Source organism: Thalia democratica, chromosome 7, assembly GCF_965202585.1.
Source record: "Thalia democratica chromosome 7, ktThaDemo2.hap1.1, whole genome shotgun sequence".
NCBI lineage: Eukaryota > Metazoa > Chordata > Thaliacea > Salpida > Salpidae > Thalia > Thalia democratica.
Window position 1 is genome coordinate 42,467,799 of NC_139171.1, and position 27,241 is coordinate 42,495,039.

General features: G+C 26.7%; 2 protein-coding genes across 2 annotated transcripts in view; one reads left to right on the plus strand and one right to left on the minus strand.

Annotated features, from left to right (window-relative positions):
* LOC145840851 (cytochrome b-c1 complex subunit 2, mitochondrial-like) lies at window positions 1-18,004 on the plus strand. The gene is made up of 6 exons (XM_082948192.1): window positions 1-171; window positions 2,639-2,796; window positions 12,556-12,729; window positions 13,088-13,286; window positions 15,814-15,975; window positions 17,106-18,004. Exons 1-6 carry the CDS (start codon window positions 30-32, stop codon window positions 17,603-17,605), a joined length of 1,335 nt encoding a protein of 444 aa, XP_082804318.1. The 5' UTR covers window positions 1-29; the 3' UTR covers window positions 17,606-18,004.
* LOC145840291 (intraflagellar transport protein 56-like) overlaps window positions 17,785-27,241 on the minus strand; it is a 22,540-nt gene continuing 13,083 nt past the window's right edge. The window contains exons 8-17 of the mRNA XM_082947489.1: window positions 26,183-26,362; window positions 25,094-25,196; window positions 24,799-24,908; window positions 24,003-24,066; window positions 23,180-23,268; window positions 21,275-21,358; window positions 20,908-20,977; window positions 18,367-18,473; window positions 18,168-18,301; window positions 17,785-17,963 (exon numbers count right to left, since the gene is read on the minus strand). Coding sequence (XP_082803615.1) covers window positions 17,840-17,963; window positions 18,168-18,301; window positions 18,367-18,473; window positions 20,908-20,977; window positions 21,275-21,358; window positions 23,180-23,268; window positions 24,003-24,066; window positions 24,799-24,908; window positions 25,094-25,196; window positions 26,183-26,362 — 1,065 coding nt within the window. The 3' untranslated portion in view covers window positions 17,785-17,839. The remainder of the gene's footprint in view (window positions 17,964-18,167; window positions 18,302-18,366; window positions 18,474-20,907; window positions 20,978-21,274; window positions 21,359-23,179; window positions 23,269-24,002; window positions 24,067-24,798; window positions 24,909-25,093; window positions 25,197-26,182; window positions 26,363-27,241) is intronic.

Here is a 27,241-nt window from a genome sequence, read left to right on the forward strand (position 1 = left end):
AATCATTTTTGTAAAAAAAATATACTAGAATGTTGAGAACTGTTAAACTGTACAATTTGGCTGCCAGAAGTGTTTCACAACACAGTCCTGCAACTGTATCAAGTCAACTCAGAGTGACTACTGTTGACCAAAAGTCAAATGGTGCTAGAGTATCTCTTGTTGTTAACACTGGTTTGTTCTTTAAATTTAGTTTGTTAACTACTTATCAGATCAATTTATATTAAATAATAAAAATTGTTTGTATCCAAAAATTTTCTGAGCTAATATATGTATATATATATATATAAAATAAGGTTAATGTTTAAACGTAAACACTTTCAACTGAGCCCACTTGACGGGCTTTTAAATAATTTATTCAAATGGCGATTTTAAAAATTCTGGAACATATGTTTCACAAAGCTTTAATTTTTCATAAAGCTTTGATCATCAGCCAGTTAAATTCAAAATACAAAGCACTGTACTAAACAAAGATACAAAAGTTATGCAAAAAAACAAAAAACAGTATGACGTAATATTGTACATTACAAATATTCAGTACAAAAATCGATCTACCTATATATATATAGATCTACCTATATATAGATCTAAATATTTGTACTGAATATTTGTAATGTACAATATTACGTCATACTGTTTTTTGTTTTTTTGCATAACTTTTGTATCTTTGTTTAGTACAGTGCTTTTTATTTTGAATTTAACTGGCTGATGATCAAAGCTTTATGAAAAATTAAAGCTTTGTGAAACATATGTTCCAGAATTTTTAAAATCGCCATTTGAATAAATTATATATATATATATATATATCATAAGTAAGCTGTGTTGTTTATATTATAAAACTAACAGTGACTTACAACTAAATTGCCCTCAGCTTGACATATGGAGTAAAATTTTTCAGTAAAATCAATATTTGTAAATCTTAAAATATAAATTACTTTAATGTAGCCCAAAATTATATAACTTGAATTTTTCATACTATATGAAAAAATTCCATTAAAACAAAAGTTGTTAGATTTTGGTTAGAAGCTTCCTAAAATGCTGTGTATATAAAAGAATATATTTGTGAATTCCATTTTTTTATTGATATTCAACTTTTTTTATTAATTGTTTGCTGTAACACTTTGCAAATGTTTAGTAGATGTAAACATAAGTTTTGATATTGTTTAAGATTTTTCTGACTGAAGCTAATCATTGAAACTTTAAATTATAAGTTCTGTTCAGTATTTCTGAAAAATGTGTTGCCTAAAACTATGTAGTTGTCCAACAGTTACCTTAATCTATGATTTTTGTAGTTAAAACAAAAATTCAAAAGTTATTTAGTTTATTTTGAGAAAAAGACTGAAAGAAGTTATGAAACTACTAACAATCTTAACAAAATGTTGAAGTATTGTTTTAAACTGTTTAAAGAGCAATAATTTCTGAGTGGAAGTAGTTTTAAAAGAGCTTTCTTTGATGGCTAATTTTTATTTTTAAAAAATTCAAAATTGTTATTATAAAAAATACTCTTGTAGAAATCAGCAAAATGTAATTTTAAGGTCAATTTTTTGTAATATTAAATATTTTTAACAAGTCTATTACTTTTTAATTTTCAAGGTAAATTCTTTAAATTTTTACAAAATATTCTATATTTAAAGGCATAGGAAGAAGGTAAACACCTTTTTTTTTGAAATTTTATCTTATTAAATATAGTTTTCACTAAGCTAAAAGATGATTTTTACAGATTTTAAAAGTTCTAAATAATTTTTGAGATATAGCCAGTCAAAGTCAGAGGCAACAATAGGATCCTTATGGGAGGCGGAAACTAAAACGGCAAATAACTAGAAATCACTAAAAATCTATCTCCTACGTTTTATGAGATCACTTCCTCAAATTTTTAGGAAATGTTCCTTGCAATATTTAGAAAATTCTGTTGGAACAAAATTTAAAAAAATTAAAAAGAAAAATTTATCAAAAAAACAAAAAAAAAAAATTTTTCAAGGATCATTTCCTGAAAGTTTGAGGTAGTTATGTCAAAAAAGGTAGGAGATAGATTTTTAGTGATTTCTATTTATTTGCCGTTTTAGTTTCCGCCTCCCATAAGGAACCTATTTTTGCCTCCGACTTTGGCCAGCTATAACTCAAAAGTTAGTTTGAATTTTTCAAATCTGTAAAAAGCATTTTGTAAGATGCATTTTACCAAAATCTTTATCTAACCAAAATTTTTATTTAAAAAATATTTATATTTGGTCTGAGCTGGACCAAATTTTGATGAAATGGTCTATCTAGTTCTGATTGGATGTGAATTTAGATAAGTTGGGATCCATAAAATCTTGGCCAGATAATAAGCTTTGCCATATAATATTTTTGTTATAACCTCCACAGGGTTTTGTAGGCTTAGACACAATCCTTTTATATCATGTCTATGGCTTTAAGTTCTTGTATGTCAAGAATTATTTTAATTTTAAGAAAAAAATATAATAACTAATACTATTTAATACAAATAAAGCTTGTACATATTTTTACTTTAAAATACAAAATTACACTGTACAAAAATATTGTAATGAGTACTTGTATAAAATAATAAACTATATTTTTAAAGCGTATTATGTTTTTTATTTTTTTATAAGAAGCATTGTTTAAAAACAAATATATAATTTTTAAGGAGCTCGTGATGATACAACACCAGGTCTTACACATTGTATGCAGGCTGCAGCAGCTTTAAATGGTGAATACAATACTTCCTTTCTTACAACACAACTAATTGCAAACTATGGTGCATCACTTGTTTGCAATGTTGACCGTGAACACACTAGATATGAGGTACTTGAGTTTTTTTATTTATTAAAGTTTATATATAACATTTAACAGTTTTGTAAAACAAGACAATTTAAAGTTTTTTAAAGTTAGGTATTTTAAAATTTTGAACTACTTTGTTAACCATTCAATATAAATAAATATGTACTTTTTAGAATAGAATTGTTTTTGTTTTTATCTTAGTTTTAAATAGAAAAATTTAAAGGAACAAGTAAGTAGTTTTAATTTTTTTTAATTTATAAAAATGTCTTTTAAAGCTTGAAACTTTTTTTTAGATATTACATCAATATAATTGACATAGGGGGTAGAGTCTTTTATATTGTAAAAATTAGCGTTGGACCTAATATGAAAGCTATAAAAAGTATAAACTATAATTAAGTTTTATAAAATGCATTAATTTAAATAAAATTTTATATAAAGTCATTTTTGTAATAAAATTCAGATACAAATGTATGGGTTGCAATTTTTGCATGGTCAGTTATGATCTACAGCAGGGTTTCCAATTTTTTTTGCAAATGGCCCCCTTTAAAGAAATTGAAAAAACAATGGCCCCCTTCAACAAGATTACTCATAAACTTACACATAGACCTTTTTTTTTGCTCTTCATCTGAAACTCAAGAATATCTAGTGTAAATTTCTAAACTACCATAAATTATGATAAAATACACATAAGACCTTTTTTATTTTTGCTTTTCATCTGCTACTCAAGAATATCTAGTGTAAGTTTTAATTTATGAGCTCATGGCCCCCCCTCTTCCCCCTTTGCTGCTTGTGGCCCCCTGAGTATTTGTCATGACTCCCTAGGGGGCCACTTGGCCCACTTTGGGAAACCCTGATCTACAGGGTCCATTATCTGGTTCTGGATCCAGCCATTTTTTGCTTAGATCTTGATCCAGCCAAGTCCTAATTAAAAAAAAATCTTGAGTTTAGCTGAGATTTGGCCGGATCCAGTTAGTTTGAAAAGACTTTGTTTTCTGCAATCAGTTTTTTCCAGTTTCACATGCTTAGATTATTGTGTTTTGAGTATTTAATATGAAAGTTTTCACTGAAACTATGCCTCCTCAGACTTCATCAAAGTTCAAAGATGAAAATTCAAACTGAGTTATCAGAAGCTTCGTTTTTGTCATTTACAAGTGACATATGGATAAATTCGAAGACAAAGGCATCATATCTTTTTTAACAGCACATTGGTTAAATGAAAGCTTTGAGTTGAATTATGGAGTTTTTCACTGTAAGGAAATAGAAGGTTCTCTCACTGGCTTTAATATTTGTGAAAATGTAAAGGAGATGATTGGAAATTGGGATATTAATATGAAACTTATTCACGTTTTTTTGCATAATAATGCGTTTAACATGAAGGCTGGTATGTTGGTGTTAAAATCCTCTTAAGAACCCTGTTTCTTTCAAACGCTTCAACTGATAATTAAAGATTCACTGTTTTCAGAAAATAACATAATTGTGTTAATAGCCAAGGCCTGTCAAACTGTTGGCCACTTTAACCATTCTTCTACAGCGTGCAAGACACTTAAAACAAAAATTCAGGTCACTTTAGGTTCATCAGTGTCAATGCAACTTGTGTAAGATATTGAAACAAGGTGGAACTCAACATACCTTATGTTGAAAAGGCTAGAAAAATTAAAATCAAAAGTCCAGAAACACGTGGCTAACAACAAATTTAAACTTAAAAATATTCTTGCAGCTGATGAATGGAAACTTGCTAGTTTCCTTAATGAACTGCTCGAACAGTTTAGTAAGAACTATGCATTGCTGCCTAGTGTAATCCCGCATGCAGCAGTATTATAAAAACTTTTCAATCATAAAGCTAACAGCCTACCAAATCAAAGTTGTTCTACATCCTTAGCAACCTTGGTAAAAAGTGTATAAAAGCCTTATGAAAGAAGGTCTTATACTATTAATAAAAGCACACAAATAAACCTCCATGATAATGACTTGTTTATACTCACAATAGTTGTTGATCCACGGTATCAACTTGACTTTTTCCCTGCTGTTCTCAAACAGATGGTTGTAAGGCTACTGAAATCAGAAGTAAAAAATCATAGTTGTCGTGAGACTGGTCAAAGTAACTATGTTCCTCTAGTGCCGCCTAATAAACCTAAAACTAAACTATTTAAAAATGATGTTTCCAAACAACTTTTGTCATTCTATTCTACAATTAAACCGGAAACAAATGCAAACATTCACAAAAATGAGCATCAAGATTCAGTTGATCAAGAGGTTGTGACAATTTTTTTTTTTTGGCTCAAGAAAATTTATCTACTGAAAAAATTAAAGAAGCTGAAGTCTTGTCTTTGTGGAAGTCAATCAAGAAAAAATACACACATCTTGCCAGGTTTGCAAGAAGGTATCTTTTAGCCCATCATTTTCTGTATATTCTGAAAGGTTAGTTTCAGAAGCTGATAACTTGTACAAACAAAAGCGAAATCGATTGCTTACAAGAACCGGCGAAAAACTTTATTTTCTTCATCACAACTTGAAAAAAATAAGAATACTCATCTTTGTAGCTTAATGGTGTAGATATAGTAATTGTTATTTACTAAATTATTTCTTTTTATATGTGTAAACTGTTGCTATAGAAGTTATTGTTCATCTTATAGTTCGAACTTTTGTAAGTAAAAGTATAATGTAAAGTTTATCATTGAAAAAAAAAGTTCATAACTTTTTAAAGCATTGTAACATTTAATTTCTTTTTATTTTATGTCATAAAAGGTAGAAAATTCAAGCTTAGTAGTATAAGTAGCTTGAAATTTCACATTTAAACTGAGATTTTGTACATGTAATTTTTTTTTTCAAGGTTTATTTTTGTGTTCAAGTGAAATATTTAGACAATAACATTGTGTTAAAAAAAAAAGATTTGTATAATTTTTTTTACTAATTAATGATACTGTAACAGTTAAGTTTTATAAGTTTGTTCTCTATTGAAACTACATAAAACTTAAAACATTTAGGATCCGGCCGGATCTTAAATTAAAATATACATTCGGATCCCCCCAAATCTTAATTTGAAAAAAAGATCTGGATCCTAGTTTAAAAATAAAGTGCGCATCTTGTAGATCACTAATGGTCAATATACTCGGAAATTTAAAAATTCACGAAAAATATATTTTTTCTATATTTTAAGCTATTGACCTCAAATTTTTAGGATATTTTCCTTGCATTATACTAAAAATCCTATTATTACGGTTTTAAAAATAATGAAACCTAAATTTTTAATAATAATAATAAAATTGCTTATTAAAAAAAAATACTTAAAATTTTTAAAGTCCTTACAAATAGAAATTTTATTATTTAAGTTAAGTCTGAAAGATTGCTTAAAAGCTGTAGAATAAGATAGATTTATAACTAATTAGTTTGTTTTTTATCTTGAGTCTTTCAGAAGGATCTTTCTGACTTTGTTTATTCATATCTCAAAAACTAATTTTCTTTATTACATAGTTCATCTGCGTAAGGCTAAACCACTTTTCTTTAAAAAGTTTGCAAAATTTCAGTTTAAATAATAAAAATTTTGCAATGTCAGTTTTTGTCAATTTAAATGATTGAAAGTTTCTATAAAAATGAGAATCTTTTTTTTTTTTGAGTAAAGCATTTAAATTTCTTTCCTAAATAAGCATTTTGTCTTATATCCAAAATTTTACTAAATATTGGAAACTGTTTAATATTGGTAGTTTAAATGCTTTAGTTTTTCTGAGTTTCTAAAAGTATATTTGAGAGTATGCTTTTTTAGTAGACCATTAAATTGTGAATTTATTTCTTAATACTTATTTGGTTTTTGTAGACAATATGTCAAGTATAAATGCTTGAAAACTTATGAAAATCTAATATAAATGTTAGAACGTTTTATTTTTGTTTTGAGTAGATATTATTAACTTTCTTACAAGAGATGTACTCTTCATTTGATGTTTTAAAGGATCGTTTAAAAAAGGGTGAGTACATTTATGAGTGAGAGGGAGTATTATAAAGTGAATGTACCAGTAGTAAAGATAATTAAAAAAAATCAAGAACAAACCAGACCTTTGAAAACAAAGTGTAAATATGTTATCAGCAATTACATAACTATTCAAGTTCGAAAACTAATTTTTGATATTTTCCAGGGGTAATATCTAGTTTGTCAATTATAAAAAAGTATGATATACTAAAAAGTTCATTATTAGTAGGCTACGTAGTTACAATTTATCTATTAGTTTACGTTGTTTGAAGTTTAATATAAAGCTAACTGGAAAACTTAGGTAAAATGTCTACTAAATCAAGGAATATCAATCTAAAGTTTTTAAATTCTGTGTGCGAATCTTGTTAAAAGAACGGTAAAAAGCAACTGTTAATAAAATTAAGAATCTTTAAAATTAGATCAACTTTTTAATAAAGTGCTCTACCCACTTTTATACTGTTAAAGTAGTGAGTATTATTTTAACATAAAAAAATATATTATATAATTTATTACTCTTTCTTAAATCTAAAGCTAAATTAACTAAATTAAATACATTTTTTTATTTTAGTATTGTTCAGTTTATATTCTTAAATATAAGTTTAGTATATGATTTACTAGCAGCAAATAACTTAATACTTTAGCTTTTCAAATTCCTGTACTACCTTTACAAAGTCAAAAAATTATAATTTATTTTACATGCTATAATTAAATTGAGTAACACATAAATTTTTTGCATTCTTAAAGGTTTTTCTATGTAAAATGTAAAAAAAATCTAAAAAGCTTTAAATAGCAAGTGCAAAATTTTTTTTTTTGCGGACAATCAAGCTTTTAATTCAACTACTTTGATCAGAAAAAAATGCTTTCTAAAGTTTAGTATGCATTAAATTGAGCAGTGCTTAAAGATATTTTATAAATATAAAAATTTTTAATAAATATTAGGCACTTTAAGTGTAAGATTGATTTGAAGCTTTTGATTGATTTGATGTTTTGTATATTTAAGTTTTTTTTTAATATGAAAGCTTTTTTGAATAATGTAGCGTTACATAAGGAAATCCAAACAAATCTTCAGATTTATTCAAACCAAGTAAATAAATTCGACGAAAAAGGTTGCAGTTATGCTAATATAAGACACTAAAACTAAATTGACCACATATTAAGCCGAGAAGATATTATAATATCGTGTAAATTCATCGATTTAAAAAAATTAGGGAAAAAGTCATGGAACTTTTTTTATTTCAATTAATTTTGAAAAAAAGTAGTTTAAACAGTTTTTTTGTGTGAAATCGCTTAACATTTGATGTTTATTAAGAAACTGTTTTATACATAATAATTTATTATTATTATTTTTTTAATATATTTATTTAATTGCGTTGTACCCAATGGCCTTAGCTGGGGACTTATCTAGCTGGTCATTGGATATTTTAATTTCATTCATAATTATTTGCTATATAAACAGACAGTAGGTTGACAATGGTTCAATTTATATACAGAATAAAAACACAATAAAAATACAATTAATTAATAATACAGTTAAATAATAATTCACCAGGAAGATATACAAATAATCAAGTAGTGAATAGGTTTTAATAAACACTAGTAGCTCACACTATATATAAAACACTATATAATAATACTAATAATACTTAAAAAACTAAAACAATGTATATTAATTTGTCTTAATAGTCACACTTGACTGCACTAAATTGTGCCACGTGAAATGTTCATTTTTCACAACAAACACAAAATCTGCAAGTCAGAGTCGTGTTTGTTACACTTCCCTTCCTTGCAGATTTTTTTTGAAGAGGATCTTCACCTTACCTCCTCTCTGACTGCTGAAAAAGAAATGTATCACGACTATCACCTCCGCCATCAAAATTCTTCCTTTGCTAGGGTTGTCTTCCAAGCACTGCAGCTGACACCTTTCTTCAGGTGGGCAAGTTAAAGAACTTCTCAATGGTGAATTAAATGAAGTCGTGGGGAATGAGCTTGTTAAAAATTTGCAAACGAAAAGCTTCCCCTCCACTAACATGGGGTAGCACTCCAGGAAACTTTCTGATTGATTTGTAATATGTCACGGATTGGACAATCTGTCTATCACACCATCAACGGTTGGTAGCACTTTGTTTGACCAGGGTAACTCCCTCTCATGGTGATGATGACCTTGCAGGTGGCTGAGGAGGTGATACGGGCTGCTAGATTTTGTGCAAGAAGAGGCCACTCAGATGCCCTTTTCCATGTCCTGACATGATGATTTGACGAATCATCCAGCAACGATTTCATTAAAATTAGAAAAAAAAAATAGTCCTGTCAAATAGGTTGTTTCTATTTAACTTAATTGCGAAGTTGCCACTCTTTGTGTGAAAAACTATCATGAGTTATTCTATTTTTTTATATTTTATAACCCAACAAAAATTTATGAAAAATTCTAAAACCAATAAGAGTAAATTTTTTATTAATTTATGTCAAATGTTTTTTCAAGTAGGTAAAAAGTAAAAATATTGATTTTTGCTTAGCGTCATTTTAATTTGTTAGTTATTCAGTTTTAGAGGGAATAGGAAGCTGAATTTAAAAAAATTTGGCTATAATTAACAAGATAATAAAAGTAAATTAACCAATTCCATTAATATATATGTAAAAATGGCCTGAGTGTGTGGCAACTTCCAATTGTCTAACAATAAAACGTACACACATTCATGAATTAATCTCTATTCAAACTAGCAATGATATAAACTTAAAAGTAATATTTAATTTAATTGTCCAATAAAGGTGATACAACAATAAAAATTCACTTTTTTTCTTTCTAATAATGTTTTTTATTTTATCAAAAAAACTGTAATACTTTAATCATAAAAACATTTAATTCAAAAAAAGATCTTTAACAGTTTGGTAAAAAAAATTTTATAACACCAAAATATTTGCATTAACTAATATACTTTAAAAAAAATTAAGTGTCAAACAATTTTTATATATTGCCATTAATACAGGCTCTATTTATAATAGAACATTTAATAGAGGAACATATTTTCATGTAAATTGGTACTTTAAAATATAGTAATATATTGGTTTTAATATTGGAATAAAAGCATAAAACAATATACTTAAAAACTTTTCAAGTCATATAGAAACATTATCAACTGTGCTGTCTGATTAAGCCCTATAATATTTTTTTAAATTGCCCTTTTTAAAATTTTGTTTGTTAATTCCTTAATTTTTAGATTAATATTTTTAACATTTTGTTTTATATTTATACCAGCTTTTATTAACTCATCTTTTTCTAAATGTAGTTTGACAATTTCTCTTTGAGGTTCAACCTGTTTTACTGATAGACTTATAACCTGTTAAGATGATTTTTGTTGATTTGTTTGAATAATCAAATTTGCTGTTTTCTTTTGCAAAATGTCTGACTTAAGATTTTTTTAACTGATGGTTTGGTTTGTGGTTATGTCTTCTCTTATAATTGTTTTGCTTGCCTCTCTGATGTTCATGGTTTCTTTGTTTGAAATAATCATTGACCAAATGACTGTTTTGTTGAGGTCTTTGCTGCCTGTTTAATATTTGATTATAGATTGGCCACCTATTTATGCTTGACGTCGAACTAAAAGATTTTTCAAGCAAATTTGCATATTTCAAGCTTGTTGTCGAACTATTTTTTTTTCAAGCCATTTTGAAATTTGAGCTGATTTAACTACTTTAATATTTACAGCAACTGGTCTATTTCTTAAACTCATTACTATATCAAACTGAACAGCCTCATTTTGTCCAAAAGACTTAAAATACTTATTAGGGTTGTTTTTAGAGATGTCAGTATGATGAAAAAATATATCTTTGTCCTTATAATCACAATGAATAAACCCATAGCCCCTATGAATATTAAACCATACAACACGGCCAGTTACTCCTGATTTTAATATTTTTCTAGGTATTAGGGCTCTGTGCTTAACTGTTTGCAATGTTTTGGTTGAATTTAAAGATAGGGTTTTACAGATTGCAAAAGAACAATGTTTTACTATTTTATCATTGTGCAAAAGTATTTTGGTTTCCCTGCCAATCTAGGTGATCCTGTCTTTTACTTCTATATTTGTGTGGTTTGTGAGGTTCATATGATAAATTATTGTCTTGTTCACTAACTCTATCTTCTTCAATATTGCATATTAATTCTGTATGCTTAAGAAACTCACTAAATTCAAGCCAAAAACAATCTTTAATCTTATTTTTTAAATTATTGGGGGCATGTTTGTGCATAAAATATTTAATTCTATCATCTTCATTTGCTTGGGCATATTTTTTGGCTGATAAGTACAAACTTTGAAATTTTACTGGTCCTACCCATAATGGATGGCCTCTTAAAATACTTGGCAATTTACTGCCTTTACCTTGTAAAAATTTAATAAGATTTTTGTATGTTCTCTCTTCATGTAATTCAATAAAATCAATAATATCTGAGTGGGGCCATATTCTTTGGAGAATTTAAAACTTCTCACAACTGTTAGTAATGCCATAAATTTTGCATCTATCTTCAAAAAATTTTAATTCAATTAGAGAGTCGCTTATGGCCTTAATTGGAGAGAAAAGTTTACAATTTTCAAGCATCCTTTGCTTAAAACCTAAAGTGTTTGAGGTGTTACCTAAAATGCTGCTGCTATTGTGTTTGTCTTGAGATTTGTTTTGTTCCCCACCTAACTTATTGTAAATTGACTCAAGCTCTTTTTTTAGGGAAGCCTTTTTTTTAATATCTTAGCTTCTGCTACTAATTTTGTTAGTTCTTTAATCTCTAAATCTTCTGTTTCTAAAGAACTGACATCACTTAAATATTGGTTTTGCTTATTGTTTTGGGTGTAGGGGGAATGAAGTTTTTGTGGGCTATAGTGTTCATCATGAGGAATGTTTAAATTATAATTAGTTGTCTTTGGTTTATTCAACTGTTTGAAAGGCTGGTTATTTTTACCTTGAGAGACGCCAATGTACCCAATGGCCTTAGCTGGGGACTTATCTAGCTAGTCATTGGATATTTTAATTATATTCATAATTATTTACTATATAAACAGACAGTAGGTTGACAATGGTTCAATTTATATACAGAATAAAAACACAATAAAAATACAATTAATTAATAATACAGTTAAATAATAATTCACCAGGAAGATATACAAATAATCAAGTAGTGAATAGGTTTTAATAAACACTAGTAGCTCACACTATATATAAAACACTATATAATAATACTAATAATACTTAAAAAACTAAAACAATGTATATTAATTTGTCTTAATAGTCACACTTGACTGCACTAAATTGTGCCACGTGAAATGTTCATTTTTCACAACAAACACAAAATCTGCAAGTCAGAGTCGTGTTTGTTACAGTGTTCTTTTAAAGTTCTAAAGGGTTGTACAATATTTTACAAGTTTCTCTTATTTTGTAGACTTTTACTTATTAAAAAAAAAAATATTTTCCATGAAATTTGCTTAAGATTACAATGTTTACTGTTTAAAGACAATAACAAAAGATATCTTAAGGGTTTTATTCAGTTTAGTCACTTTTTTTGGCAACATTTTGAGCTACATTTCTTTTTAATTAAATCATACAGAAATACTAAGCTCTTTTTCATATTTATTGTTAGCTTAGTTGTAGTTACTACTTTCAAGTTCAAATTTCGTACAGTTTGACAAAAGTACTATAAGTTATTTTTTGTTTTTATTGAGTAGTGTTTTTGCTCTCGCGTGTTTTCCTTAGCTTTCCTATATTTTATTAAGTTATTTTTCTTTGATTTTGTATACTAATGTTAAAACATTTTTACATTAAACCAGAGTATACTTTTTTAGGTTGCATGTCATCCTAGTGTAGTTGGAGATATTGTTTCTAATGTACTAATTCCAACTGTAATGGGAGGTAACTACCCTCATTGGGAACTGAGTGAAGTATACGATAAAATGAAGTACCAAAAAGCCGTGCTCGAAAGAAATCCTGTGTTTAAACTTATGGAAGCAGCTCATTTAGTTAGTTACTATTTACTACTAACTAGTTTAAATGTTAATTATGTTTGCTATTATACTTTTGTTTATAAACTAAGTTCAACAAACATATTTTTTAATATATTGCAGTATATTTTATTATTAAACAACGTTAAAGTAAAGTAAGTTTTTGTCAAAAAATTGTACTACTTGAATTTCATCATGCAGTAATTAACGGATGGTACTAGCTATAACCTTTTATTTATCTTTAAAATACCCAAGTCATTCTAACAAGTTTACCTATTCAATTTTCAGACTAAATAAAATTATTTTACATTCACAACAAAGCAGCATGTGTTATTATTTAGAACATACTTAATAAAGTACTTATTCTGTTTAACAGGCATCTTTCAAAAATGGTTTATCTAACCCATTGGTTTCTCCTGAATACACAATCGGTAAACATAACACTGAAATGCTGATGGACAGGTTTGAAAACCATTACTTTTTGAAGAATATGGTTTTAGTCGGATCTGGTGTTGACCAAGAAGTTTTAGAAGAAGCTGCCGAAGCAGGAACAGCTAAAGTAGAAGTTATACATGGTAAGTACCCATAAATACACTTAATTTTAACAAAAAAGTTGTTAAATAGTGTCGAAGGGTTTTAAGCTATTTTTATTCTTAATAACATATTTAAAAAAATACTTCTTCAGATAAATAAGTTGATTAATTGTTTTTAAACTTGGCTTGTCTATTTTTTGAAAACTAAGTTAATTTAAAAGTTAGATAGGATTTCCAAACAAGAATTTGTATATAGGATCATAGAAAACTGTATAAATCATCGAAAATTTAGTTTTTGTTTGTCTGAACAGTAGTTTCATCTTTAATTTGCGAATTAAGTAAATTGTTTTTTGGCTAGCACTACCATATTATATGTAAAAAAATTAATTTGTAATTAATTAAAGTTACAGGCTAAGGCTATAGGGGGCTAAATAGTTTTTTTCTAGTTTAGTCTTATTTTTTACATTAAATATAAAGCTACCAGTTGTTTTAACTTTTAATAAAATCAAAAGTAGTTTTTGAAATATAAGCATTCAAAGTTAGAGAATTCAATAGATTCTTTATGCTAGACGCAAACTAAAAAGACGAAAGTAGACTGTTTCACTAAAAATCTATCTCCTCTTTCAGTTTTTAAGCAATTGTTTTAAATCTTTCTCGGTCTAATTTTATTAAGGGCATAGGGGGGTCCACCTTGATTTTTACAAGTTGGTCTTATTTTATAGAGTTTTATCTGAGCTATCAGACATTTTTAACCGCTTGAAAAATTCAAAAGAAAATTCGAGATATGAGCGATCAAAGTTGGTGACCTCAATAGGTTCCTTATGGAAGGCGCAAACTAAAAACGCAAAAAAAGATCATTTCACTAAAATCTTTCTCCTCCTTCATTTTTCAACCAATCTTTTTCAAATTTTCACCAAAGTGTGTTATTAAATTTTAAAAAGATTGAATCAGGAAGTTTTTTAATTTTGAAAAATTCCAACATTCAAAGTCTTTTAAACTATAAAAGGAACGTTTGCTGAAAGTTTGAGGTCTCTAGCTCAAAAAATGAAGGAGAAGATAGATTTTTTAATAATTTTTTAAATTTCTGAGAAAATTGACCCTGAAAAATTTGCGGTCCATACATTTGTATCGGAAATTTTTTATAAAAATAACAATATTTCAAAAGTTAAATAAGATTTTTTATTTCTATAAAAACTGGCTTGTAAATTGTACTTCAAGCTTTCATATAAGATCATATGTTATTTTTAGTGAAAAAATGTCGGAACCCCCCTATGCCCTTAAACCTTTAACAACTAGATAACAAATTTTAAATTATTTAATAAGTTTTTTTTATTTTAATCATAATTTTTTTTTCAAAAATATGCTTTCTACGGTTTGTTTGTGTTGTTGAAAAGAATATTTCTTAAAAGTTTGTGTAGTAAGTTGCTTTTAAAGTGCAGGATGAAATATACTTTTAATGACTTATCAAAACTCAAAGAAAATCTGTCTTGAAATATTGTTATTCCATATGGTTGTATCGGATTGTAGGACTTTTTTACAAAACTGGTTATATCTCAAAAGTTAATTTAAATTATTTTGTTCTATAAAAATTATGTACTCAGAACTTTAGAATAAAAGCCGATGGTAGTTTTTGTAAAGAAATATATGTTGGACCCCTTATAGCCTTAACTCAAACAGGAGAAAAGTTAATATTATGTTATGCTGTTGATTGAGGTTTCTTTTGCCCAGAAAAAAGAGTTTTAATAACTTTTATAATAATTAAAAGCTTACTCAAAATGCTATAAAAACATTACTCAACTAATAGCTATTTAAAGCAATAAATTAGAATCAAAATAAGTGGTAAGTATTAAATTTCAATCTAATAGTAAGTTTAAAAAGTACCAATTACTTCTAATTTTATACATATTTACTATAACTAAGAGCCTTAGTATATAACAGTTACAAATTTAGTATTTAAGTTTATTTTCATTCAAATTGTTTCACGTAAAGAGATGATCGCAAATGTGATTAGGACAATATTCCTAGATATGTTAAAATTTTGATATGAGTTTTGATATTTTTTGTGAACAAAATAAGTTACCCTACAGATTTTTTTATTTAAAAGAAGATGAGACAGAGTTATTAATTCTCGAATGTAAGTAGAAAAATATTAACTATAGAGTTCGTTATAAAGTTGTTACGAATCTGAATTATTTTAAATAATTTAGTTTTGATAAAATCTTACAATAACTAAAAAGATTTATAAAACTTTTTGTTTAAGAAAATATCGGAAAAAGTCTACAGAGCCTAAGCCTGGAATTTCTAATTCCGTAAGACATGATCAAGTTAACATAAAGTTTTAATCATACCAATTTGATCATCAGTGTTTCAATAAGAACGAAACTCAGGTCTCAGTCTACCGAAGGCTCGTGGTCTGATGATTGAATTGTAATGATCAAACCTTTATGTTAACTTGTTATTAAATTAGTAAGTTTAATTTATACTATAATACTAAATTTTAAGCATATTGCAGTGTTTTTTTAACTTAAGTTTTACGTTCGGTTTTCAGAAATTATTGTTTTATATGCAGATGGAGAAGTAGCAAAAGATAATGGATCATTGGAATTTGCAGGAAAGGAAGTTCATTTGAACGAACATCAAACAAACGTTGCCCATGTTGCTCTTTGTTACCAGGGGCTTGCTATTGGAGACAGTGATAATGCAGCACTTTCAGTTCTTCAACACGTTCTAGGTATATATTTTTAAATGTCTATAGTTTGCGCAGCATTAGTTTAGGTGGTTTACGTTTTTTACAAGTTGGTTTTATTTAGTAAAATTTTATCTCGCCTGCCAGATAGTTTTTCTGCTTAACAAAACTTAAAGTGGTTTTTAAGAAAACAGGGAACAAATTTGTCAAGTAAATAAGTTTAATTTTTAAAGAAGAAGATTAATTCATTTTTCTTGCTTTTTAACTTATCTTCAAGTTTTCACAATATATACTTATCTGATTATTATAAAAATAACATGCAGAATTTTTAATATATTTTAAAAAAGTTCCTATTCTTGAAAAAAAAAGAAATTTTTTGAGTTTTAGTCAAATATTTTTTTTATTTTTAAAATTAATAAAAAATTAAATGTTTTTTATAATATGAAGGGATTGTTTTCAAAATTTAAAGTCTTTAGCTCAAAAAACAATAAGCCGATAAGTATTTTTTTAATCTGAAAAACTGATGAAGTATCAAAAATTGATTTAACCTTTATGCGCTATAAAAATTACTTATAGTTCATTTTTAAGCTTTCATTTGAAAAACTAATCTTATTTTATAAAAATGTTCTTTCTTTTTTTGTTATTAGAAATAACTTTATAGTTATGTTAAAGTCAAGAGCATCCATATATAATTTTCAAGTTTTTAATTGTAATTTAAAGTAGTGTTAATCCCAATAAATACATAAATGGCCGAAATTTTTTTATTTATAATACTAAAAAGTATATCATAAAAACTGTTAACAACGTACTACTATAAGAAATCATATAAATAGTTAAATTCGATACTTAGTTTATATAGTTTTTGTTTACCAAAAAAATTTTTGAAAACAAGGTTTTGATGATCGTATCAATGTAAAAAAATAGTGTTAGTATTTATTTTCTTCTTAACTTTTTTTGCTAAAAAAAATAATAATTGTTTTAGTAGTCTTGCCACAAAAAAGGCATTTTAGTTCTTCAGTATTTGTAAATAGATTACAGTTTAAAATTAAAGTTTTAAAATTGCATAGTTTGTGCAAACATTTTAATAACAATTTGTTTAAAATATGTCTCTAAACCTTATTAGTATGAATTGATTTCGGGTACCAACTTAATCTTAATAAATAATATTAAAACAGGAACGCGAGGAAATGTGAAGCGTGGCAGTGAGCTGAAACGTGGAATCTTGAACAAGCAAGTTGACGAGTACGTTGATGACTACCAGTTCAGCACTTCAGCTGCCAACATCAACTACTCAAACACAGGAATGTTTGTTGTTCACGTCGCATCTGAAAGTGACGCCATTGATACTGTATCTCGCGCCACAGCCGCAGAATTAGCTAAAATCGCCGCCTCACCTCAAAGTATCGATGAAGTTGCATTCCAAGCTGGTAAAAACCGCTGTCTTTCCAAAATTGCAATGGATTACGAAAATGGCGATGTACTTATCAACGATACTGCAGTTCATGCATTATCCCTTAACACTAAACTAGACAAGGATCATGTATTACAGCAGATGGCAGAAGTAAGCGCTGATGATTTGAGCAGAGTAGCAACCAAAATTCTGACTGGTAAAATGAGTTTAGCATCTCTTGGACCAACGAATAAAATGCCTTCGTTACAAGATTGCCAGTATTAATGAACAATATTTACTGTATTAGTATGTAATTATATTTCACCCTATTTCTAATAAAAAGCTAATAAAAAATATTTTTAGTTTTCTCTCAAATATACATACATTACATAATGAGCACTCTTTTCGGTATAATTTAAAATAAAACTTTTATCTTCTAGTTATAATATAATTAACCGTTTAATAACTACACACAGTGAATTGTTTATTGAATATAAAAAAAACATCAAAAATTGATAATTAGAACGGGCTATCTACAGTAACCATGTTTTCTTTTGCCCACTTAACTATAGTTCTTGTTATGTATTCAACTTGTGGATTATTCGTATTTCTCAAAAGCATTAATATATCTTGTAACAGTTCTCTGTATGAAATAGTTGTATATTTTATAAATTGTTTATGCAATTATAGATTCTTTTTGATAAGACTTATTAAAAACTTATTCAAGGGTAGGATTAAATATTTTATATTTAATGTTTATTTTTATTATTTTAGTTTATCTTTTACTTCACTAAAACTAGAAAAAAAAAAGTAAATTAGAGAAACAAAAAGCTTAAAAAATACTAACTTTGATTCTTTTTGTGCAATGATCATTTGGAATAATCCCACACAAGCTCCTCTCTTACCTTCCCAATATTCGGGATTAGGGTCCAATCTCTCAAGAACATCAAATGCTTTTGCAGAAATGTAAAATTCACCCATCTATTAAGTAAACAAACCTTTTAGCTTTGGTGTGCTGAAGTTAATAACTTATTAGACAAACTAACCTTATAGCAATCATTAGCAATAATTTGAAGTAAAGCAAAACTTTCACCAGATGTTTCCATAGACATGTAAAGCTCCCAAGCAAGTCTAGCTTTCCCATTCATTATGTCTGTTAGTTATTTATAATTAAATATCCAGTCAATAAATTTTAAAAGTTAGTCTTCGTGCAATTTTGTTCCCTCGTGCAAAATTATCTTCATGCAACTTTTATTAATTATTGCTTTACAATAAGGTGGAAAACGTATATAGTATGCGGGCCAGATTTATCTAAAAAATCTTTTGCGGGCCGGACTTATTAAAAAACCTCTGCCGGCCTTGAAATTTTGAAAAAATGGTTTTGTATTTTTTCCGCTCCTTTTGAATAAAATTGTACTGAAATCATAATATAATTTGTAATTTATTGAACGAAAACAAAAAATTGCTCAAAATGTTTTGGTTCAAGGACCTGAATACACAAAAAGACCTCTCGGTCACCGAATTGCATACCCAACTTCAAAATTATAATGAGCTAAAAAGGAAAACAAAACTTTACAATCAAAATTTCAACTCTAAAACGTAAAACTCTATGAAAAATGAGACTATTAAATTGCTTTATTTAAGAGTACATAGAATTCATTAACTTTTATTAATTCTGCCCCAGCATAACAGACCATACCTTATATGGATCAAAAAAATGAATTAAAAATTAAGTATAAAGATTTTATATTTAACATTGTTTTCAACAATTTACTCTTTACCATTTCAATGTGTTCCGCCCAACTTGAATTATTATCTATTATTACTATTAAGTACTTGTAACTTTTTACAATTTTTACCTATTTTGACTTCAAATTTTATACTTTTCCAAAAAATTGTTTTAACTGGATGAAACAGAATACTTGTAGTTTTATCTATATTTAATTTAAGTCTATTTAAATTCTCTTATTAAGATATATTAAATATCTATTAATAAGTACTGATGTTTATTCGAAACCATATAATTAGCAAATTTGAGAACATCTACTATAAAAAAAATTCTCAAAATTATATTTCAAACTGAGATGAACCTCAAGAATATCTCGCTTGGTTCAGAGATTCTTGCTTAGCTGGCCGCTCATTGCCAAACCTAACTCTATGGTAGTTCAATTTGGCTCAAACTTTCATGAAAGATATAGTTTGTTTAAAATGCGTTTAATTTGTCGTCTTTTTTTAATAATATATTTTTAACAAATCTTTCTAACGTAATGGCAATAAACCATGTTTTTGTAGTAACCACTAGTTTGAAATTGTTCTAGAAAATTGTAATAGTTTTAATAAGCTTGATACTTTTATAATGAAAACCCATAGCAAAAAAAATTCTATTTAAAGCAATAACTTAGATACGGTTTTTTTGAAGTATACAAATGATTTAGAATAAATTGTATACAGTCCACAGTCTATAAAATATTTTTTGTAAAATATTATACAATTTTTGTAATATCAACTTTCTGTTCATTGTCTGTATAAACTTAAAACATGAACAAGAATTTTCGTAAATATCTAAAAAAAAACAAATTGCTAAACGAAATTTTGGTTTACTGCTTGATATTTCTCTAAAAGAAAAACAACATAGTGTTCATTTATGCTTTGGAACAAATACACCAATCGTTTTTAATATCTATTGTGCTACAAAAACAATTCAGTTGTTCAATCGACTTCTTTGTTAACTGCTTGCATTTTGTTTATAAACTACATTAAGCTAAAACAAAGTAAAGCTTACTGTTGAATCTTAAAAATTGATAAAATTTGATTGTAGTTTACGAGTCAGTAAAGTTAAATAAGTTATTTTTTATATGTTTTGGCCATGGGTTTTGATATGGCAACGTTCAACTCAAAAAGTTTCAAAGCCGTCAATAGGACCCCTATGCCATCAGGCTACAATAAAAGTGATATAAAATTGTTGTAATTAACAAATACTGTATTATGTTTATAATCGGAATGAATAATGTTTTTGAAAATTGCATTTATCAAAATGATAGAAACCATATTTGTGGCTGTAAAGTGTAAAGCTTTCAAAAGATGTAAATAATTAAAATAGGTCTTGCTTAAATTATAAACTAAATAATGTTTTACAAAAAAAAGTTAGATTTAGTTATATAAATTTTTAGAAATATTAATAACATAATAAAACAAATGTTTAAGCACTGCTTTGGTTTATTACCTGGTTTCGGTGAGCCTTAGCCGACCTTTTCAAATAATTTCAAAACAGTAAATAACATTTAGACATTGGCAGTAATGTGAATCTGAACTCATTGATGCGTAAAAAATAAATAAACATTAACTATTCAAATTTTAATGAAAAATGCATAATTAGGTGAACTAAATATTGGTATTAATTAATAAATAAAATTAAAAGAAATTAAAAAACTAAATGCAGTAATATAAACGAAAACACAACAAATTCTCAACAAAATTCTGAAAAAAACTAACGGATGATTAAAATGCTAAAAATATTTAAATTATAAATAACAATATTAATAACATAAATGTTAATAACATAAATGTATTTACAATGAAAAACTTACAGCATCTTGTCAACCAACTGATATAAACATAATCGTTTTTTAATCTTTCGTTTTGAATTAGCAGAAAGGCCTGTAACAAAAGAGTAATTTTAAGAAACGGCTTGAAATTAACTTAATATGCGAAATCTAAGTTACTTTTATAGACTTAATGATGAAACAATATTAATATTAGATTATAACTGATTTACTTTCAAATATAGTTTAGTAAACCAACGAAAATAGATTTTATATTCAAAAACTAATTTAAAATGATCATTATTCATATGTATACAATTTTTTATTGGTAATAAACTATAAAAAACTGCATACTAGTTTGATCTGATAAAGTTAATGTTTTTATTAAACGTATTGATTGGACATTTATTACCTCTTCTGCTTCTTTGTAATTTCCAGTAGAAGCTTTTGCCTGCCCATAATTAAAGTTGAAACTGTCATCATTGTAGAAGTACGTCTAAAATTCAAAGCTATGTTAAAATAAAACAGAAACAACGTCTTATATAAAGTAAATATAATTTTTTTTTTCAAAGCTTATTTTGCAAACAAGTTTCGCTCAAAAAGCTCAGTACATAAATTATTTTAAATAAAAATAAAGTACTGTACTTTAGTTATAAAATACATACAGAACCATAAACATTGAACACATAAGAGATAAATTATTAAGGCGTTAAATCCCAAAGATTAACCCAAAGCTCTTTGGAAATTTAAATCAGAGTGAATATAACTTTTGAGATATTAGCGATGAAAGCCGGCAAGCTTATTAGACTACTTAAAGAAGTTGTAAACTACAAGAAAACGAAAAAAAAACTACTTCACTAACATTCTATATTCCTTTTTATTGTTTAACCAATCTTTCTAAAATTTTCACTATAAGTCCATAAATAATATTAAATACGTTTAATAAAATACTTTATATTTGATTAAAAAATTGTGACGATGGCTAACCTTGTTTTAAAGTTTTTATGAATAACTAATTTTAGAACTTATAAATACAAAAAAAAACTTATCTCAAGTTTTACAAGATGAGTTATCGAATAAAAAACTCTCATTGTAAGGAGTTGACTGTAATCATCGTCAAAAAAACAATATTATACAGTTAAATAATAAATTTAGTCTAGTGAATTGGTTATTCAATTTACATTAAATTGACTTCCTGAAGCAAACGCCATGAGCTCCTTTTTAACAATTAATTCGTTGAAACTGTTAGTCGTTTTCTCTTACCTTTACATTCGCATCGTTAATATTTTTTACTTGTGTAGTGATTTATAACAAGTTCTTATAATAAATAACTTTTAATAGTCAGTAATTTTGTCAATAAAGTATATGAAAATGATGCCAAAAGTATAGAATTTATTACTTAAGATTATTATAAGTTACTTGTATGTAAGACACTCACTATTTGTAAATTAAGTATTGTAAACTACTCGTAAGTAAGGCACGCATTATAAGTTTGTTTAGTTAAAAGCTTAAAGACCACGCATTATAAGAGCTCAGTACCTATTACCCAATAAATCCCCTGCGTTTATAATATTTAAAAACCACTAACTGATTATTTTGTCTGAAAGCTACAATTTTTAGTAATTTTATAATTTGAAGTCTTTTAAACTACTTAAGAAATATTTGCTGAAAGATTGAATCATTTGCTTAAAAAATTAAGGAGAAGATAGATTTTTTGTGAATTCTTAAATTTCTAAGAAAATGACAATTGAAGAAATGCATTCCGTATATTTCTATCAAAAAAAATTCAAACAAAAAAAAAACATATAAGACCCAACGTTAATATTGTAAAAAATTACCTCATCCCTTCAAAACAAAACAATCACAGGCCGCAGTTTTAATTTTTACCTTTTTAGGAGACCAAAGTATCTATTGTAAGTTTCGGTTTTACAATAAATTTCAACAAAGACCTTTATTTGATCTTCACTTCAAACCGCAGGATATCTAGTGTAAGTTTAATCAAATTTATTTCGTTAGAAAAACTTGCATTTTCGCGGGCCGCAGGTTATACCTTTTATGGGCTGCGTCCCATTTATAATAAAAATATGCTCTTGAGCCGCGCAGTTTACAGACTCCTGCCCTATATCCTTAATATTGTATTTACAAGCTTCGCAGAGCTGTTCATGTTTTATGCGCAACGAAACACTGTTAATCAAATAAATCATTTTTTTTACAAATACAGTTTGTTTTAAACTATAATTACCTCAAACTACCATCAAAAATGATACTTCTAAAACTTTTAATATTTTTACTCTGTAAAAAATAAACAAAAACAAACCTTAATGGAGTTAAGGTAAATAAGAACATCACTGAACTGTTTCAATAAGAAAAAACAAGATGCCATACATTGCCTGCCGTGAATTGTATCTAAAGTGTTTTTTAATTTAAAAAACTTTCCTTAAAACATATGTTCTTATACAAAAATATGTACAAATGTAAACAAAAAAAGATTGCTATTTTTATTCAGGAACAATTTAACTGAAATCAAAACTATAAAAAAGTACTTTAGAAGATTTTTTTCAAAAAATTATCAAAAAAAAGATATCAGCTAAGTAGATTATACTTTTGGCACATCTTTAGTTTAACTTTGAGCTAAGAAATTCATTAGAGCAGTTTAGTTTTTGGCCAAATTATCTACCGCACTGAAATAATTTAGGAGCTTATAAAATCTATAAATGGCTTGGAAAAACATTTTGTCGATAAACACTCAAACAAATTTTGATTTATACATCTGACAGCATAGAGACATGTAACAGTCTTTTTGAAAGTTACTTTTTTTTTTTTTTGCTTTTACTTATTTTAACTTACCCTTATGCAGTTCTACTTAAGCAATCTATGGAATAAATAAAAAACGCAAAATAATTCTATACATGATTTTAATTGTTTAGTTTTAAAAGACCAAAACTTATAACTATGAACTTTGGCAACGCTTTTAGCTTAGTAACGCTTCGTTAGTTATTTTTTGTCTGAACCAAAGTTTTCTGTGTGAGTCGCTTTTTTTCTTTTATAAGGAAAGTTGCTTGCTGCCCAGATAGAGAACACAATGAAATAACTAAAAAATACCTCAAAAATGATTGAAAAACGTAGCCATAAGAACTCACCACATTCACTTGCAGAACTTCCTACTAGTTGATAATATTGTTGAGCAACTTTAATATGTTCTCTCTGTTTAGGTAAGTGTTGAAACTTAGTAATTATGAAGTACAAAAAAGCATATAACAATCAATGTATTATTTTTCATTGTAAAATTACTGTTGATGATTTTGATTAAAATTAAGGATTTACACTGTACAGTACATTCCACAGGTTCAAAGTTTTGTCTATTAATAAATAAATTTAAACTAGAAACTTAAAACATGTTTTAAAATTTATTTTTAAGTATATTTTGATAAAAAAACAATATTTTAGTTTAAATATTAACTGGAGTACATTATAGCAACGGTATTCAAAGTGCCATAGATGCACCGTAGTTTTTGAGAAATACTGCCGTATTGTATAAAAAGCTTAAAACCTGAAACTTTAATAATCAACTAATGCGTATCTTTTACTACATCTTTTAATAGTTCTAACAGTTCATGCTAGCAAAAGTATTTATATAATTTAAAATAGTTTTGTCTTTTTAAGTATACTAAAGTTTATATTTTCCATAATAATGATAAACTTCATTTTGAAACTTAAAACAACATAATTGTTTTTAAAAATTAAAAAACATTTTTTGAAATTTTTATACTCATAGGCATCAATTAATCACTAGTTTCTATAAATAAAAATGTTTCCTATGACTGCATTAAAAGATAAAAGAAAATACTAAGTATTACAAATTTTAACAACAAAGTTTGACAAGTAAAAAAAAAAACTTCTTCCTTTTATATGTTTGTATAATTTTATAAAGCTAACCGATCCTTCAGCTTGACCTAACGCAGCATTAACTACGGCTTTAATAACATATTCTTGTGGACCAGCTGGTTCGACATCCTTAATTAGTGTGTAAGCTTCTTTTAAATCACCTAGTCATATTATAACCAGTAAGTATAAACAAAAATCATAACAAGCAGTAAAGTTGTGTTTTATTAATTTTTTAACAGTTAAATATTGCTAAAAATTATAAAACTCACACTTTTTGAATAAATTACATTTGGAACAATACAACTTATCCAATAAACTTAAAAATATTATAGAAAGCAGAAATAACCTTGCCTGAGGTGATATATAACTAGATTAAATCTTGCTTCAGGAATCACATCTACAAGAGGAGGTAAAACTTGTAAGGCTCCTTCACCACCACGAAAAACAACCTAAAATACATCAAATACTTTATTAAACAAAACCAAGTGTTATGGTTTAAATCTAGTTATTGTCCACAGCTTTCAGTGTAAATTTCTAAAATTAATATTATTTATGTAAAATATAATTTAGTTGAAACTTTTTTTTTAATGAAAACACCATTAAGTTAAGGGCATGGGGGTACAACACATTTTTTTAAACTTAAAATAGCTTTTACTTGAAAAATTAAAGTGTATTTTATAAGATAATTTTTACAGAACAAAAAAAAATTTTAAGATATAACCAGTTTTGTAATGATTTTCCGATACAAACTTATGTAATAGAAACTATCATGGTTAATTTTCTCTGAATTTTTACATAACTATATATCTCCTCCTATTTACTAACTATTTACTTCAAAAACACGATGAAATTTCATTTTTAATTGTACAAGAAATATGTAGGAAGCGAGTTTTAGAGAATAAATTTTATGACCAAAGCTTAAAGTATTATTTTTTTGTTTTTAAAAGTATAAAAATTAGCAATAATTTTAAAAATTCCTTTCTTTAAGCTAATCATAATTTATTAAAGATTAGACTAAAACAATTAAAAAGCGATTGCTTTTAAAAGGTCGGGGAAAAATTTCTAGTGTAATACTCTATTTTGGTCCACTAAGTTCGTGCCTTCCGTAAAGAGCATATTCAACTCCTCAACTTTAAACGGTTTACGGTTATATCTCAAAAATTACTTTAAATTTCGAAAAAACGGTAAAACTAAATGATAGATTAGTATTTAATGTAAGTAATAATATTAACTCGAAAAAAATTAGGCTTATTCCCTAAACTAGGTAAATTAAACAACAGTATCTTTTTATAGTTAAACAAAATTTTACACTAGTTATAATTAATTAGACTGATTTAAAATTTTAAATAGTAATTTCCTCTTACTAATAGTTTTTTTTTAAATTTATATAGAAAAGTATTCATTTTTACATTATTCAAAACTACAGCAAATTTACTATGTTATGTTTTATAAGTTCGGAACCAAAGCAAAACATTCCAGTATTAATTGAATCACGGATAGGTTTTAGTTCTACTTCAGCAGCTTTTCCATTGTACAACTTAAAATGATTGCAAGCTTTCAAATTAACTGCAATCATGCTGTCCGGATGTGATTGCAAATAAACTGCCAAAACTTCCTGCAACAAAATAAAGCTTTGAAAACTTTATGTTGACACAAATAAAATTTGGATCGTTTTTATTAAAGTTATATTAAGGTACAATATTTCTAAAAATTATATTAAACAAGTTTTCAAAACTATTATATAAAAACTCAAAAACTATTTTCAGTGTTTGAAATTTAAGTTGCAAGATTTATAAATTTATGAATCAGGTTTATAAAATTTCAGAAAATTGTTTTAAAAAGGTTCAATAATAACCTTAAAGTTTTTCTTTACATAAAATTAGTAGCATAGTTGCCATAAATAAAGCTTTTGTAAATCTACAGCTACAAATTCTATGACTTTTACACTTAAATGGTCAAACGACTAGTCTTGACGAGTTATGTAAAAAAAATATTCAAAAAAGTGTTTCCTAATACTTGTGAACAAAACCTTAACTAAAGACCATCCTTATAGTAAGTCTTTTAACTGGAAAACACTAAAAGTAGTCAGAAAAAAATACTTTTAAAGTTCATGTATAGTTTTATGATTTTGTGCCATAGCTTTTTGGTTTGTTCCGTTATTTAATTTGAAAGATGTACTAGTCGAGTCTGCGTAAATTTTTTGTTGTTGTAAATGCTTTATTGTGACGTTACAAAACAGATATTGACAATTAATATTCTTTAAAAATAACTAAATCGGCCATATGTCAAAAAGTAATAAACATTTTTAAAATATATAAAAAGCGGTCGTAGATATAATAGATAAAATTATGATAGTAAAAAACTAACTGAAAAATATTTAACAGCAACTTTTTAAATTACTAAAAATTATAATGTTATCAAACTTATTTTAGCCATATTTTAAAAAACTTTTAAAATTTTTAAAAAGAAAAAATGGTCGAAAGGTAATAATTGA

What these genes read in the sequence shown, in the direction of transcription:
- LOC145840851 (XM_082948192.1), top strand. Translation starts at nt 30, where the DNA reads ATGTTGAGAACTGTTAAACTGTACAATTTGGCTGCCAGAAGTGTTTCA. An exon ending in GTGAACACACTAGATATGAG is followed by an intron (nt 2,797 to 12,555) that starts GTACTTGAGTTT and finishes ATACTTTTTTAG; the next exon opens with GTTGCATGTCATCCTAGTGT. An exon ending in TTATGGAAGCAGCTCATTTA is followed by an intron (nt 12,730 to 13,087) that starts GTTAGTTACTAT and finishes TCTGTTTAACAG; the next exon opens with GCATCTTTCAAAAATGGTTT.